The sequence below is a fragment of the Pleurodeles waltl genome, chromosome 11 (assembly GCF_031143425.1).
Source record: "Pleurodeles waltl isolate 20211129_DDA chromosome 11, aPleWal1.hap1.20221129, whole genome shotgun sequence".
NCBI classification, from domain to species: Eukaryota; Metazoa; Chordata; class Amphibia; order Caudata; family Salamandridae; genus Pleurodeles; species Pleurodeles waltl.
In genome coordinates, this window is record NC_090450.1 from 354,337,023 (window position 1) to 354,352,924 (window position 15,902).

The following is a 15,902-nucleotide window of genomic DNA, read 5'->3' on the forward strand; positions in this document are numbered from 1 at the left end:
AATGCACAAGAACAATACATAAGCATACACAAAATAAGGCCACAGTGCATTATACTCGCATGCCTCTACTGGCCCACTCCATCTCCCTACCCATGACACCCCACATACTTTTCCACCAATTCCAGTGTCCACAATTGATCTCCACTTGTTTCTAACGTCTACAGTGCCTGACCCATCTTCCTTCCACTCTCCACAACCTCTCGTTCCATCATCCATTACCTCTGTGCGAAACATACCTCTTGGAGGGTCCCATTTTTCTCCTCCAGTTCCCTACACCGCAGTTTCACTTCTCCCATCTGTTGCTGCAGCACCTGCACTGTCTCTGTAAAAGTATGGTTCTGTCTCTTGCTGTCAGACAGTGCATGTCGCATCGAATCCAAGCGCTCCTAAAGGATTGTCAAAATAGATTGCGACAGTCAAACTTGTACTAAGCCTTCTGTGTTTGAGATACATCTTTACAAATGTGAAATCGCAATTCTGTTTTTGCTCAAACTTGTATAAAACTAAAACTTAAAAAGCTAGTACTGCAGTAGAGGGCAAAGTTAAAACAGACCTGAAAACTAACCCTGTTTTGGATCAATCAACAGAAATTTAGAACTTAACCCCGGGGATCCTCCGGTGGAGGCGTCACTCTAGTATTTTGACATATTCTGGGTGAATAGTAATTACACACAGAGGGCAGAGTGGTGACGTGGAAATAATGGAATCAAAGGCAATGAGATATCCAGCACAATATTTTGAAGTGGACTCTATCATGTCTCTTGGGCTTACTAGGCTTTTTGGTGTGTGGCTATAATCTTCCATGCCTTTTGCCATGCTTTGGTGGAAAGGGGAATCCAAAGAATGGATATACTCTTTACAATCAATACATCAGCACGTTGGAAAACTATCAGTCGCTGCTGCACCCAATTGATTAGCTTCTTCTGGTTGTCCACGGATAAGCTCAATTTGGGGACGACCTCCTAAAATTTCAATTAGACTGTTTTGTTTCACTGATACAAAAAGGTCCTAACCAAATGGGTATCCAGTGACAGGTGGGGCCCACCTTGAACCATAAGGAATGCAGTGGCTTGTTTTGTTTTTCTGAACATATAGTTGAAGCTATTGGAGAACAGGAAGGGAGATGCTGCTCCGATACCCTCTTATAAATACTTACTACAAAATGTTATTACATACACATGCTCCGGAAATCTACAGCCTGAAAAACGCTGCCATTTTAGTACTCAGTCAGTGGAAGGAGGTTAAGAAAGACATGGTAACAACCAAAGGATTATGAAGAGCCGTCGAGTAATACTAGGCCTGCAGATTGAACACTGCATGGTGCGCTTAGTGATATAATTTGACAAACCTAGCAATATGTTTGAGAAAATTATTTTGCTTGCTCCTATTATTGCTGTTTGGTGGTAGGTGAGTGCTGGTGTACCACCTATATAGGTTTGTGCCTGGACAAAGCCAATGTACATACAGTTAAAGATCAGACTTTAATGTACAGAATGCGCAGAAAGGTAGGCAAGACTGTGAAGAAGGTTAAAATAATATCCAGACACCATAAATATAATTTAACGAGGAAGTGTGTCATCTGCTATAAGAATACAATTGCAGATATATCGTAAACCCTGTCATAGGATAAACAGGTTTCAGCATTTGAAGTAGTATGAAAGAGATCCAACACCTACTTCAGGACTTGGAAATAATTTTCAACCCTGCCTCAACCCTCAATCCTACACCCCACAGATAAATGCAATGCCATGAACCTCTACTTCAGTGAAAAAATACAGAATATCTGGCAGTGTGTAGTAAACAAAAAGCCTCCTTCTCCTCTGACATCCCTGTTTCTACCAGTAATCACCCTTCAAACCTTGTCTCCCTCAGACTTTATCAACATCCCCAACTCCCTCATAGTCATATCCTACAAAAGGGGTGTCTTACCCATGTCCTTCATCAAAGCTCTCTCACCCTTACTCACCATTCTCAATGCCCCTCACCCAAGACATCTTCCCAGAGGCCAAATCCTTTTTTTCTGAAGAAAAACACATTAGTCCCTGATGACCTTGCCAACTAGCATACCTTCCCTCATCTACCCTTCACTGGCAAGATCATCAAAAAAGCAGTCTAGACTAACCACCAAGATCAACACCACCAATCTCCTCCATCTCAATCAATACGGGTTCAGCAAATGATATTGCAAGAAGATACCTGCTTAAAAAAACCTTTAAGAAACCCTTTTTCCCCAATGAAAGACAACCTCTGGTTCAGCTGCCTTCGCCACCATTGATCATTTCACCCTAATCCCCACCTTGAAGTTTTAAATGGGATTCACTGTTAACACACTTGCTTTGTCTCATTGTACCTATCCAACCAACATCAGTTCATTCAGATGTACCCCACCAGATTGCTGAAGATCCTGGTTACTGGCAGAGCATTCCATGGTCCCATCTACCCCCACCCCCACATTTATCCTCCACAAGACACCGGTCACCAACTACAACATCAACTAATACACCAAAAGCACACAAATCTACTTGAAAGTGTCCTCCTCTTCAGACATTCAATGCCTTAAACACTGCTTGCATGTCATACCAACGTGGATGTCCAGCTCCTGCTTGAGGGAAGCAGCCTTTAGAACACAGCTGTTACCACGCAATACCCTTACCATGCATCCATTACAACACATATGTCTTTACCACGCATGCCTTTAGTACACACATTTTTACCCCACATTTGCCTTTACCACGCATGCCATTACAACGAAATGCAAGTATTTGCAGCTAAGTGTTCAATATTACCTAATGGCGGTCACCAGTAGGTAGTTATAGTTAGTAACCAGTTTCCATAGGAAAAGCCTTTTTTGTTTTGCCAATAACTTTGGTGCCTTAGGGATTTTAGACACAACTATAGCCCGAACCGCTGGATGGAATTACACCAAATGTGGCAGAAAGGGAGCTCTTGGCCCAGAAAGAGCCTTTTTTGTGATTCAGTGAAAATCCATTTAGTAGTTTTGTAGTCACTAACGGAAAAAGAAATATAATTATCAAGGGATGCAGATCCGCCATGGATAAAACAGTCCCATGCTAACATCTGAGTGGCTGCCAACAGTTCAAACAGGAAGTGGTGGCTGCCATTTTGAGAGACTGACTCAGCCAAGCCCCCCCCCCCACAAAAAAAAAAAACTAAAGAAAATGGGCAGGATAGGAATACCCGACCCCCTAGGCCTGGAGCTGGGGTCCCCCAGTGACCCCACCTAGGCCCCAAAGCATTTTTATTTAAAATTGCCAGAAAATAGCAGAGGATCTGCGAATCCAGACAAAAAAATAAAAAAAAACAAAGTCACAAGTGCAGTCTCCTCAGCTTGTTTAACATTTAGACCCCCCCCCAGTGGGCCAGGTCCCAGGTACATGGAATATTAAATACTGTGAGGAGGGGGGCTCACACACCACCCCTCCCCATTGCCTACCTTGGCCCAAGGGACTGGCCCCTCCCCATGGCAAGCCAATAGATTTTATTGGTGCGGAGATGCACGGCTCTCCCTTCCTACGCCCATTAGGAGCCCCAGGGTCCAACTCCCAGGGGCTTTATAAAACAATTGGAGGGGGGGCCATGCGGACCCCATTCCTTTGGCCAGTAGGGCCCTGGGAACAGCCACCCTCCAGGGCCAGCTCCCTATGTTACAAGGTGTCCACCCTCCGGATACAGTAGTTTGCGGTCACTTAGCTGGAGCATTGATAGCTCCCACCAAGCAAGGGCAAAGTAAGTCAGCTCCCAACGGTCGGGAGCAAGAAAACCAATCCCTCCTGCTAAGAGCAGACTATTCATCTGTTTTCCTACCTGCTGTCAAGCGGGCAGGAAGACAGATGAAGCAATTTTTCCTGCACACAGGGAGCAGCAACAGTGGACTCTTCTTGGATGAATAAGCAGGTGAGGCTCCAATTTGGCAATGAAGCTAATGCAGCACTGCTCAATTGGAGCACAATCTCTTCTGCAGTGACTGTGACAAGCAGGATCTTTCCTGTCCTCTCCTGGCGGGAGAAGAGTCCATCCCTCATCCTTTTATTTATTACGAGTATGCAAATGCGCAAACTTACCTTGAAGCTCCATGAAAAGCGCCTGCTACCAACCCCCATTGCGCATTGCCAAAGGCCATGCTTGAGCCAGGGTTGGGTGGCTTGGGGTTTGGCCACAGGGCCTGGTCGCAGGCAGGACCTGTGGCTAACCCACGCCTTGCACGGCCAAAGGCTGTGCGTGACACGGGGTTGAATTAATATAAGGTAATTTAGCAATGAATGTTTGAGATCTTCAAAATGTCCGTGAGAGGTTCCATGAAAAACCTGAATTGCGTGGGTGAGAGTGTGGAGCCTTGGGGTATTCCAATTGTTACCAGTGTAATGTCTGATAGGGATTGGTTGATTTTTATTCTTGGAGTTCTTTTGTGAAGGAAGGAAGCAAACCATTTTAAATCGGGCCAGATAACCCCATCCTATTTTCAAGGTCCATCATGCTGTCACGTTTGACCATATCAATCCCAAGGAGAGATCAAGAAGTATAAGTAGACAGGATTTATTCTGATCAAGCTATCTCAGGGCATCATCAAAAATGTGTGTCAGAGTTGTTTCAGTGATATGGCCAGTTCTGAATCCAGACTGGTACTGATCTAGAAGTTGGAATTGTTTAATATGTTTGCAGAGTTGTAGGAAATAGAATTTAAAAAATCTTGGAAATTCACTTAAAAAACAAAACAAAGGTAAGAGGGGCGTTACAGTTAGGTTCAGATTTTACACAAACAAAATTATAGAAATTTAACAGATAGAGTTATACTTAACTCAAGACAATATAACTTGTGCTCCAAGGTAACTTATCCTTTTGTCGTAGATGTACTCTTGCTCTAGGCAAGACTGCTGGTTTAGGGATGACAGCACTTTTGTTTGTAGGCGATTAGGCCAATCCTACAAGTCGCAACTGTCGGCCCAACCCTCCCGGCACACAAGCAGTACTTCACCAAAAACTCAAACAATAAAAGGTGATTTGTGGCAGCCTTTGTGCCTGGACTCAAGAGTGCAACATCTCAGGGGGTTGTGGTTAAGGAAGATTACCCTTTTCTCACATGAGCAACATGTCTCAGTCACACACACAGGCAAGGAAAGAGATGCAGCAACGTTTTCAATAGGTTTTTCTTAACAAAACTGCAATCTACGATAAATTGCATGGTCTGTAATGATTAGGATAATGAACAATGCAAGAACAGAATTGTGAAAACAAGAGTCATGAATATAAGGCCCCACCATCTTTCAATAACATGAAGTATGCAATAGATGTGAAATAGGCTTGAATACCCAAGCATGATGAACCTAATCTCTAACCTAAAGAGAGCTGGGTACGTTAAACCTAGTCTGCCAGTACCATGTCCATGAGAAGAGCCCTTCACCCCTTGTTACCTTGGAATGAGGTCCCTAGATCAGACTCCGTGAAAACACAAAGACCTGGTCAGCATCAAGGCGACATGTAGCATAGATAGCATCAATGGCATCTGGTAGGAATCCCTCTGATAATCTTGTCAGTGTGAGATGTATTTATACAAATCTTGTAGGACCCCTGACACAGGTATGTTCCCAAACAATAGATAAGAAGGCATGCTTGGGATGGCAATTATATAAACAATTGCCTGAAAAGGTACTTAATGATACTGCCACACAAAAGTGGGAAAGTACATGATGGGAATACCTATGTATCTCATATATCTTTGACGCTGATAGTGACGCCTTCACAGAATGGCACTGATAACGTGAAACTAAAACATTTGCTAACTATAAACTCGGCAGCCATCCTGGCAGAAGTAATTAAATAATTGTGCTAAAACAGAGCAAGCTAACTAGGTTAAAAGTCACTAGGTGACGGGGGCACAGGCCTGCAAGCCAAAGGCTAAGCTAAACTCCTGATTTCCCACTAAAACTAAATAGGATCCACTATACTCTAAGGTAAATATAACTCACCCCTCATGCTCTAGGGTAACTATAACTCACCACTATATCCAACAGATTCTAATATGGCTCTGGCGAGGTCCTCCTCATCAGAACCGCTCATCTGGTGGTCAGCAGAGGCCAAAATTTGGGATGATTCCCAGGTCCCATTTCCTAGTAAGACATGGGAGAGTGTCTATCTGCATCAGACACATCTGGTGATTCTCCAGGACGCTTACCAGCCCTAGGGGACCATGCCCTGCGACTAGACTTGGGTTGTGCACGTTCCAATGGTAGCCAATCATCTTTCAGGTGGAGCTTGGGTCAGAGTGCTATGTAGTCTAAGTTCTTTCTTTTCCGTCACTCAGTCCCATGATGTCTCTGGGGTCTCAAAGAAGTAGGACAGGGAATTAGTGAGCACCCTGAGTTTGGCCAAAGGCTGTGCGTGGTGTGGGGTTGACCACAGGGCCTTCCCATGGGCATGTCAAAGTCCTTGAGTGGCGCAGGATTGGACGACTATGGGGGGATTGGACGCTCTTTAATGTTTATGTCAGCCCTCTGGCTGAGTTAACCGAGTGACAAGGTTTTACTAACGTCTCATACGCAGATTAAACAACTTGTTATCATTGTCTCACAGCAGCAGTCATATGGCGTCATCCCTAAGTGCATGTTTGTCATATGTTGCCACCTAGATGGATCACAATTGTTTAAAACTGAACGCAGGAAAAAAATTAAGTTCTGGTATTAGGTAAGCACCTCAGAATGCCTGGTGGCCAGATAATTTTGGCCCTTTGCCTTCGCCCAATCCCAAGGTGAAGAACCTGGGCATTTGGTTTTATGAGAAGCTTTCCTTTGATGCCCAAATTACTGTTCTTGCTGGAGAGTGTTTTGGGACGCCGCGGTCCTTAAAAAAAGTTCTACACCTTCTCCCAGAATTTGCACAGAAAGCAATAGTTCAGACTCTGCTCATATCCCGACTGGACTACTGTAATTTTCTTTTTTTGTGTGTTACCCAAATGCAAATGAACGGGCTTCAACATGTGCAGAATGTGGCGGCTCAGACTCTGCTTTGCCTTCTGAGACAAGCCTCTATCAGCTTCATGCTTAAGAAACTATACTTGTTGCCGGTGAAACAGAGAATAACCTTTGAGGCCGTTTGCTATTGCTATAAGACGCTGTCCAGTTAAGTCCCATCTTACTTACAAGCTATGGTTACCCCTTTTGCATCAACGCAAAATCTGAGATCGATTGCTGCTAAACTGGCCGTAGTTCCAAGATTTTAAAAAGCTAGAATTGGTGGTTGTGCTTTCAGCCATTTGGCCCGAAACCCTGGAACTCATTACCTTTGGAACTTGTCTGTTTGGATTCAGTTAAAAACTCCTGTCCATGTGCATTTCCTTTTATTTGTAACTAGCATCCTAGTGTTGGGACACCTCATCTAGAAGTAGATCTATATAAATAGCATCATTATTATCATTATCTGAATGACACCCCCATATACATTAGGATCATCCCAACCTTGCTCCAATTTAGGGAATGGCTAAAGACATTTCTCTTTAAAGAACACACATTCTTGACTAGGGAGCTTATTTAGAGTTTGGTGAAAGGGGTACTCTGTCACTAATGTGGAGGATGTCCAGGCTGCTGCATTACAAGTGCATTATACCTAATGGCACTTAATATGGCAGACTGATTTCTACCACATTTTGATGTGATATCCTGTCTTCCAACCTCGAAATAGCATCCTAACTAACAGTGTGCATCCATTCTCAGAACCAAGTTACTCCTACAATAATGTATGGACTGTATCTTTGCTTTTAGACCCTGTACAGTGCTCTGCTATCTTTTAGCAAGGTTCACACTCTACAAACATCACATGCATCCTTATGCATATTCATTTGGTTATATTCTTACAACCCTCAGCAGTATTGGTCCCTCTCATGACAGAGCAACCAGATGTCTAATCAAGGTGAGGATCACAATTTTGATGTACTATTCCAGCGTAAGTCAGAAAGGTGGACAGCGGATTTACTCTTCTAAAATCAAAGTTTCTGGATAACCAGCCCCATATTAAAATTTTCAGCTGGGAGAGGCCCTGTAAGGTACATCAAAATGAACCACGTATATGCTGGAAAAAGATGGTGTTGGCACAGCAGTAGATATTTACTAATCACATGACCTGGGAATGAGAACAGGTGCTCTTTCCAGGGAAAGGTATTACCAGTAATGTTTGATAATTGGGTGGGAGTGAAGCTTTGCATGTAAATTATGTTTCCACAGCTCACAGAAACCTTATAATAAACTTAAAGTGTAACAACCTTCCACTCCGTAGACTATTAATAGATGAGAGGCTGTCAACAGTTTCATATGAGGAAAAAGTGACGTGAAACATCAAGGCGGCAGCAGTAAAAGTCAAAAACAGCTGGAAAACATTTAAAGTGGACTTAAACGACCCCATAACCGGATGAGCATAACTGCCGAATCATGTAGGCTAAGAGAGCTAAAGAATTGTGGAGAGAATATTTAAATGGATTATAGCACGGTTGGCAACACTATCGTCATTAAGGGTATGTGGAGAAAGGATGGTGGGCTTACAGTTTTTTGGTGGGGAAGAAGGAAGAACATTTTAATTAAGAAGTGACAGGTCTAGGTTTAAACTGCATATTATATGCTAATGTTTGCATATACTTTACTCAATGTTTTTTTACCCAGATTGTCCTGCATTGACATTATACCCAATAAAAATAATACATTCAACCAAGCACTGGCAAAACCAGTAGGTTTGACTTTTCATTGGGGAAGTTCTCTCATAGGCATGCAACTGAGTGTGTTACCTTCAGCTGTTTTAGAAAGAAAACCCCATAATGAAGCAACATCTTGGGCTAGAGTACTACAGAAGACAAGTATAGGGTCGCTGTTTTAAGCTGACTCCATTAGCAGAGGTGAGCTGTACCCTCAAAGAAAAAAAGTAATGCAGGCATCAGAAAACAAGGTTTGCATGTTTAAGAAAGCCTATAAACGACAACATGGGGAAGGCCCTTTGGAGGGGTGGCAATTCCCCCACAACAACCCACCTCCCATTTTCAGTTTTCACAGATATGGGACTGTGACAGAGAGTTCTCACCCTGCCCGAATAGAAGTACGACTATTTCATATTAAGGAGACTTGCAAATGATTGTGGCATTGGTCTCTGCTCTAGGCGGCAGTGTCTTGGAGCTGGCTTACCCTTTGCTCTTTTTCTACTCTTTTGGGCCACTAGCTACTTCACAAGCAGGGACATCTTAAAGATTTTGGGGGACCTGGGCCAAACGTCTTTTGGGGGACCCTTTTTTGGAACAACTCTCAATTTATGATCCAATTTCAGCTCTTTCATGCCCTCTTTTGTTGGGTCACTGACAGTGCGCAGGCACATTAGTCCAAACCCTAAATATGTTTACATTTAATATTCAGGGTTAGTGACATGTTCTAAAAAATATATAATACAGCAGCAGCTCACTAATAGTACTGCAAATATTCTCTGCAACACCTTCTCATTTCTCAAATATCCTGTTTTGATTCAAGAACAAAAACCTTTTTATGGATGTTGCATGAAACAAACAACATTTCTCAGATTTTTTTTTGTAATAGACTCTTACACGTCACCTACATTAAAAATAAATGAAAGGAAAGAGGTATTAAAAACAAATTGTTTAAGAATTATTCAGGGTGATCAGGGCAAGACTTCAAAACATAGCTGGCTCTATCAGGGCACCCCCGCCCCCTCCCAGAAAGCCTTGGGCCCTGGGCCAGAGACCACTTTGTCCATGCATTAAAACATCTCTGTTCACAAGCAGACAAGGGACAGGGACACCGTTTTTCAAAAAGCAAGTTGAGAATCTAGCCCTCAGCCAGCTTGGATTTATGATACCCTGGATTGCTCAAAATCTGTCCAGAAATAGAGGAAGTCCAACAACTCAGAGCCATGAACCTGCAGTGTATGCTGATCTTTCCAGCCAAACTCAGGGTGCTCATTATACTCCCGGTTCTACTTCTTTGAGACCCCAGATGCAGCGTAGGACTGGGTGGTAGACAATGAGAAACTTAGACTACCTTGTCCTCAGCCAAGATCCACCTGAGAGATGAGACTGGCTGCCACTGGGAGATGCACAACCCAAGTCCAGACGCAGGGTGAGGTACCCTAGGGCTAGGAAGCGTCCCGGGGTATCACCAGATTTGTCAGATGTGGATAGGGGCTCTCCCATGTCTTACTAGGAAATGGGACCTGGGAATCAGCACAGGGTGTGGCACCTGCTGACCACCAGATAAGAGGTTCTGATGAGGAGGCCATTGCCAGAGCCGCATTAGCATCTACTGGATATAGGGGTGTGGAAAGACTAAGAACTGTCACAGCTCTGAATGGGTTGGTCTGGGCTGTGATTGTGACCACTGATACCATAGACAATATGACAATGTATTAGTTTGCCATTAAACGCCTGTACAGAGGAGGTCCACAGCTACTGCTAGTGCCCTGTATAGGTTGACTTAATGTTTTGTTGAATTCACCTACATGAATTCACCTACCAAAGCATCCATAGATACAGGTTTAATGACTGCTTGCTGTGTGGGGGATCTAATAGGTTTACAGTAACTCAAGCCTGGATGCCTGGTTGTTCTAGGCACAAGTCCACGCCAAAAGCCTTCAAATCTCCATGAATGGGTTCCTAATCCTGTTCTGGAATGTCAAATGGGCGAATGATCGCATCAAGAGGGCCACAGTCCTCCATTACACAAAACGAATGACTCTTGCTATTATCCTCTATGGAGAAATGTATTTGGCACTCTTTGACTATGATAGTGTGTTCCATGTAGGCTTTGTCAAGGGCTCAAGGTGGGCTGCAATACTCCTTCAAAGGTTTCCCTAGTGTTGTCAATAGTCACCCTGGATCCACAGGCTAGATTAGTGGGAGTAGAGGGCTGCCTCGAAGGTAAATATTACAATTTCTTAAGTGTTTATGTCCCACCCCAACTCTGTAACCCGCTTTCAAAGCAATAGTGGCAGTGGTACTGAAGTACCCACAAGGTACGATGATCATTGGAAGGAACTTTAATTTCTTCCCAAACCCAGAAACTGACTCTACTAGTTAAGTCGCAGGTGGGAGAATCAGGAGAGCTAAATTACTGGGGGACTGTTTGATGCCTGGAGATTGTGGCATTCATGAAGCAGGGAATATACCCATGCCTCAGCAGCACATAAAACCCTGACTTGTATAGACCTGCTGGTCCTCCCTGGATCAGACATACACCACACAACGGATTTGTCTATTCTCCCATAGGAAATCTCCGACCATTCCCCTGTCACAGTTTGATTGGAAGTGCTCAATGCTAACAAGCACCCTGTCTGGAGGCTTAAATGCATCATATCTGCTACACGACCAACATTCAAAACTCTTCCCGACTGACCTACAGGCCTACTTCAAGACAAATTACGGCACAGCTGATTCAGTGATGGAAAGGCTATCATAAGAGGGTTAGCCAAACCCTATGTAAGATGCAAACAGCATGAGAAACAACATCATATAGTTGAACTCGAGGACCAGATCTTGGCAATAGAATAACAATGCCGAGGGGAGGCTTCAAATGACTTCAATCGACAGCTCCAGCTTCATAGAGCCTCACTGTGACAAGTTACTCTAGAAGAGGCCCGCCAGGTTAAGGTATCAAAGGAGCAACCCCTTTTTAAACAAAAAAGCCATAAACCAGCAAGTAAAATGTCATTGTGTTGCAAAGTACGTACATTAAAGAATACACACTTTCTACAGCCAATCAAAAGGGCTACGTAGGCCTATCAAAATGCCTATTTACACAGCATGCTGTTACCCCAAAGGGAGTCAAGACGCTAGTGGATCGGACTAAGACTAAAAGACTGATGCAAAAACCATCTAGGTTCATTAAGACAGCTGTGTTTCTATTGCATTATGGAACAAGACTTGGCTAATAGGGAGAAGTCTATTGGTTACCAGTACTTGACTTCAGTGCTTGGCTGCTGACTTGAGAAAGCTCGACCACCACATTGATCTTCATTGGTACACAAAGAAGATTCAAATGAGCTGATGAAAGGCAGTGTACTTTAGAGAAGACTCAATGACACATACAGACAGCATGAAATATAGTTTTATTTTCAGTAGGAAGCCACTGAAGGCCTTTTCAATAGGAAGTCAATGAAGGATCAATAGATAATGAAATACAGATGAATGCTTGGGAAGTTTAAGAAGCTAAACAGTTGCATTTTGTACCACGTGGAGCTGAGAAGTCAGACATATGGCCCACATGCAAATAATTGCTATAACGAGAATATAACAAATTTCTTGCAATCCTAAAGCATCTGATGATAGTTGAGCTCTATTACCAAAACCTAGCGGAGACACAAATGGATTGTTTAACCATTAATGGAATGCCATGGCCTTAACGGACACAAAAAGAACAAGTGATGGATGGAATTCTGAACAATGTCAAATATTCACCCCCAGTACAGAGATCTGGGCCTAAATACATAATTTTTCTGCTACCTATGCCATTCCACTTTGGACACAGCCATGTGCAAATCAGCCTTGATCCTGCTCCCCAGGGGAACAGTCCAGCCCAAACTGCAACGCCAGGTCCTCCCTGGACTGGAAACCATCATCCTTGGACCGGTTTCGGGGTATCACCCCTCATCAGCCAGGCTAGCTTGAATCCAGTGGCGCAGTGACCACAGGATTCATGTATGGGCATTAACTAAAACTGATAAATTCTAACTCAAAAACTAAAATGTACCTCTCTGTAAATCAGAACTTAAACTTCTGCAAAAATAGGGATTAAATCCAAAAAACAGAGAAAGAAAGAAAAAACTAAATGAAACAAATGCAAAAGCTTAAATTCTAATAAAACTTGTGCAATAATTGTAAACATCTCTACATCAGAGAAGGTTAAGCATATGGATCTTTGCTATGTGCCTTTGTACCCTGCTAGAATTTATGTCGTTTTTTTCATCTAAATCTTTATTCTTTGACACCCTACAGCCAACATTGGCCTTCATCAAGGTGAGACCCAGTCTTGGGTGGCAGAGCCAAGTACACCTCATGATGCTTGTTAACAACCAGACTTTGCTGGGGCTCGACCCAAGGAGTGATGATGAAGAGGAGACTTGAAACATGACTGAGGACTTGTTAGTGAACCATTGATGAGGCAGATACTCCTGCTGCAGTTTCAACTCGTCAAACTCAACACTGAGTAAGAAGGGATCTCACAGTCGAAATTAGACAGATTTTGAGCATTCATCAAGGCACACACTGGAGCTCCTAGGCCCACTGAATTTTGGCCTGTTAATTTACACTTGTTGTTACCTCATGGGGAGGATATACAATGCCCTCTTGTTTGCAATCAGCTCGAGGAGGCCTTGTCTAAATTCACTATTGGCAGGTGGTATATTATGCTGTTGTTATCACCTCCTATTCACTTCTCTGCCCACAGTGTTTTTGCATGTTTTAAAAACCAAGCGGTTGCCACTGGACATTTTACATACTTATAGGAAAAAGTAGAATAACTCTTTTTTCTAATTTGCTCTTTGTTTTGTTGATTGGCGGTTCTTCTTTGGTTTTTAGATGGTTCTAATGTGTTTCCCAATTGTTGGGTTTTGCATGATGTTTCAGGGATGGGTAACAGATATTCATGTTGAAAGGGAAGCGTCAGTGGTGGACAAGCAGTTGGTATTCTTAATTTTAGGGTTTTCTTCTTTTCTTAACTCTTTATCATCAGGTAGTGGTTCACTGACATTCTCGGACGGAACACTTACCTTCCACCTTTTCTTTAACGGATGGCTATTGAATAAAATGCCTTTAATCTTCCACCTCTTGGGGGTCCTATCCTAGAATGTCAATGGCAAATAATGGAAGACTGTCCAACAAGTGGTTAGGCAACACTTGCCTTACATCCTTCTTCTCCAAGAGACTCAACTAGTGGGATTGCAGTGCCCCTTCTTGTGGTGTTATGACTTCACAAATCTCATGCATTCCAGATTTACTACAGAATCACATATGGTTGCCATCCTTCTTTGCAGGAACGCAACCTTTTCACGTTCATCGGGATACCCATGACAGGCACATATTGGTTCCAGGTCTCTGTAGCAGCAAACCTTTACTTGCCTGAATTAATATGCTTTGCCCAGAGGACCCAGCATCTTTTTTCCCCTCCTTGAATTCCATATTGCTGGACGTCCCTCAAAGTATACAATTAGTTGCTGGGAACTTGGTGTATTGGGCTCAGACCTAGATCAATTCTTCACCTGGCCCATCACTTGTTTTGACTGCATTCCTATCTTAAGATCTGCATATTTCTAGGCTTCATGGATACGTGGTGCATGGCTCACCCCCCAACCACACTTCCTTCTCTGAAGTACAAGAACTAGACTAGATTACTTGCTTATGCCATGGGCTGTTTCACAAAGAGACCTCTTATACCACTGTCCTGTTCTACTTACCTTGGGTCGCCGGAACCGAACAGACAAGGGGCCTATGAAAACCCAACATGTGGTGGTTCTCAGATGATGTCTTTATGGCGCATTTATCCGAGTCCTACATTCAATTTATTCTGAGATTGGTAATTTGTACTGTCATGCTCTAGAAAGCCTTTAGATCTGTACTTCCTAGGCAAGCTATGGGATACATTTACCAATTAGAGGGAAAGGCACCATACAGTCCCCCACCATGGGGTCACCTGTTGACCTAAACCTATGCTTAGGTACTCTGGAGACCATGCTGTGTTCCTGGCCATGGAAGTCTTGTAAAATATTTTGCAACTGTAGTTGACAGATGAGTCCAAGAACTTATAATTTGCTTTGCAACATAATGCATACACAAGCATGGGGACAAAGGAAGCAAGCTGGTCTAGTGGCTTAGAAGGCAGGATAGCCCATTCAAATACACAGGACAAATTTGTACTGGTTCTGGTGCCCTTATTATGGAAGGTAAGTGGTGGTGGAGACTTGGGGAAAGACTGGATTTTACATTAAAACCCTAGGACCTAATAGGTTCTCACTGTAAATAGTCATGTGTCTTTCCTATAAACATGCTCCAGATATCACATAAATGTTTATTTGGGCCTCTGAAGACAGGATCCTTCCTCTAGACTTCAAGTAGCCTGTTATAACTAAACCAGTAAACCTTATGCAGGCTCATCATCTTAATTATCCTACCCCTTCCAGCAGTGTATTCACTCGTTAGTATACACAAAACTAAGTATCTTAATGCCTGGGACATCCCAGCCACTTGTGTTAACAGCAGATGTTTACATAATGCCACTGCATTTTATGTCATTTAGGAGCACCCAAAGCAAATCAATAGATGGACTTCAAAAAAATATTTGATGCATTGGATGGAACTACTTATTTGCAGTTCTTGATGATGTATGATTGGCCCAGTTTCCTGTCCTATACTTGCCTTCTCTCCACTCTTCCAGTAACTAGTGTGTGTTAATGGAGTCCTACCTGAACCTTTCCCTACCGAGAGGGGAACATGGCAGGGCTGTCCTCTTTTCTCTCTTCCACTGGTCGTTGAACGCCTTTTGAGCTTGCTGAGAACCTATGTTATTATGCAGGGTTGTTTTTCCATTTGGCAGTAGGCACAGAGTTTATGCTGATGCCATTTTGATCAACCTGGACTGATCACAGGTCTCTGAGCCACAAATGAGATTTTCGCCCGCTCTAGGCAGCTAACTAGCACAAGCCATTTCCCAATTAGAGGCTCTCCAGCTATTCCGGCAGAGGCTAATGTCTAAAAGAGGAGTTGTCCGGCTTCAGAAGCCTAGGACTATATGTGGCAACTTCAGCAACTCAGTGCTAGATGGGTATCTACCTCCTCTCCTGTACTCCATCCCTATATCCCGGTTTCCTCACTTCTGCTGCTTAACATGGGTTGTGTCACCATCATCAAAAGGATA

General features: G+C 43.2%; 1 protein-coding gene across 2 annotated transcripts in view; it reads right to left on the reverse strand.

Annotated features, from left to right (window-relative positions):
• CROCC2 (ciliary rootlet coiled-coil, rootletin family member 2) overlaps positions 1-15,902 on the reverse strand; it is an 878,259-nt gene that overhangs the window by 185,847 nt on the left and 676,510 nt on the right. For both annotated transcript variants that reach the window (XM_069213663.1, XM_069213664.1), the window contains one exon: positions 237-386. In XM_069213663.1, the coding sequence (XP_069069764.1) occupies positions 237-386 (150 nt within the window). The remainder of the gene's footprint in view (positions 1-236; positions 387-15,902) is intronic.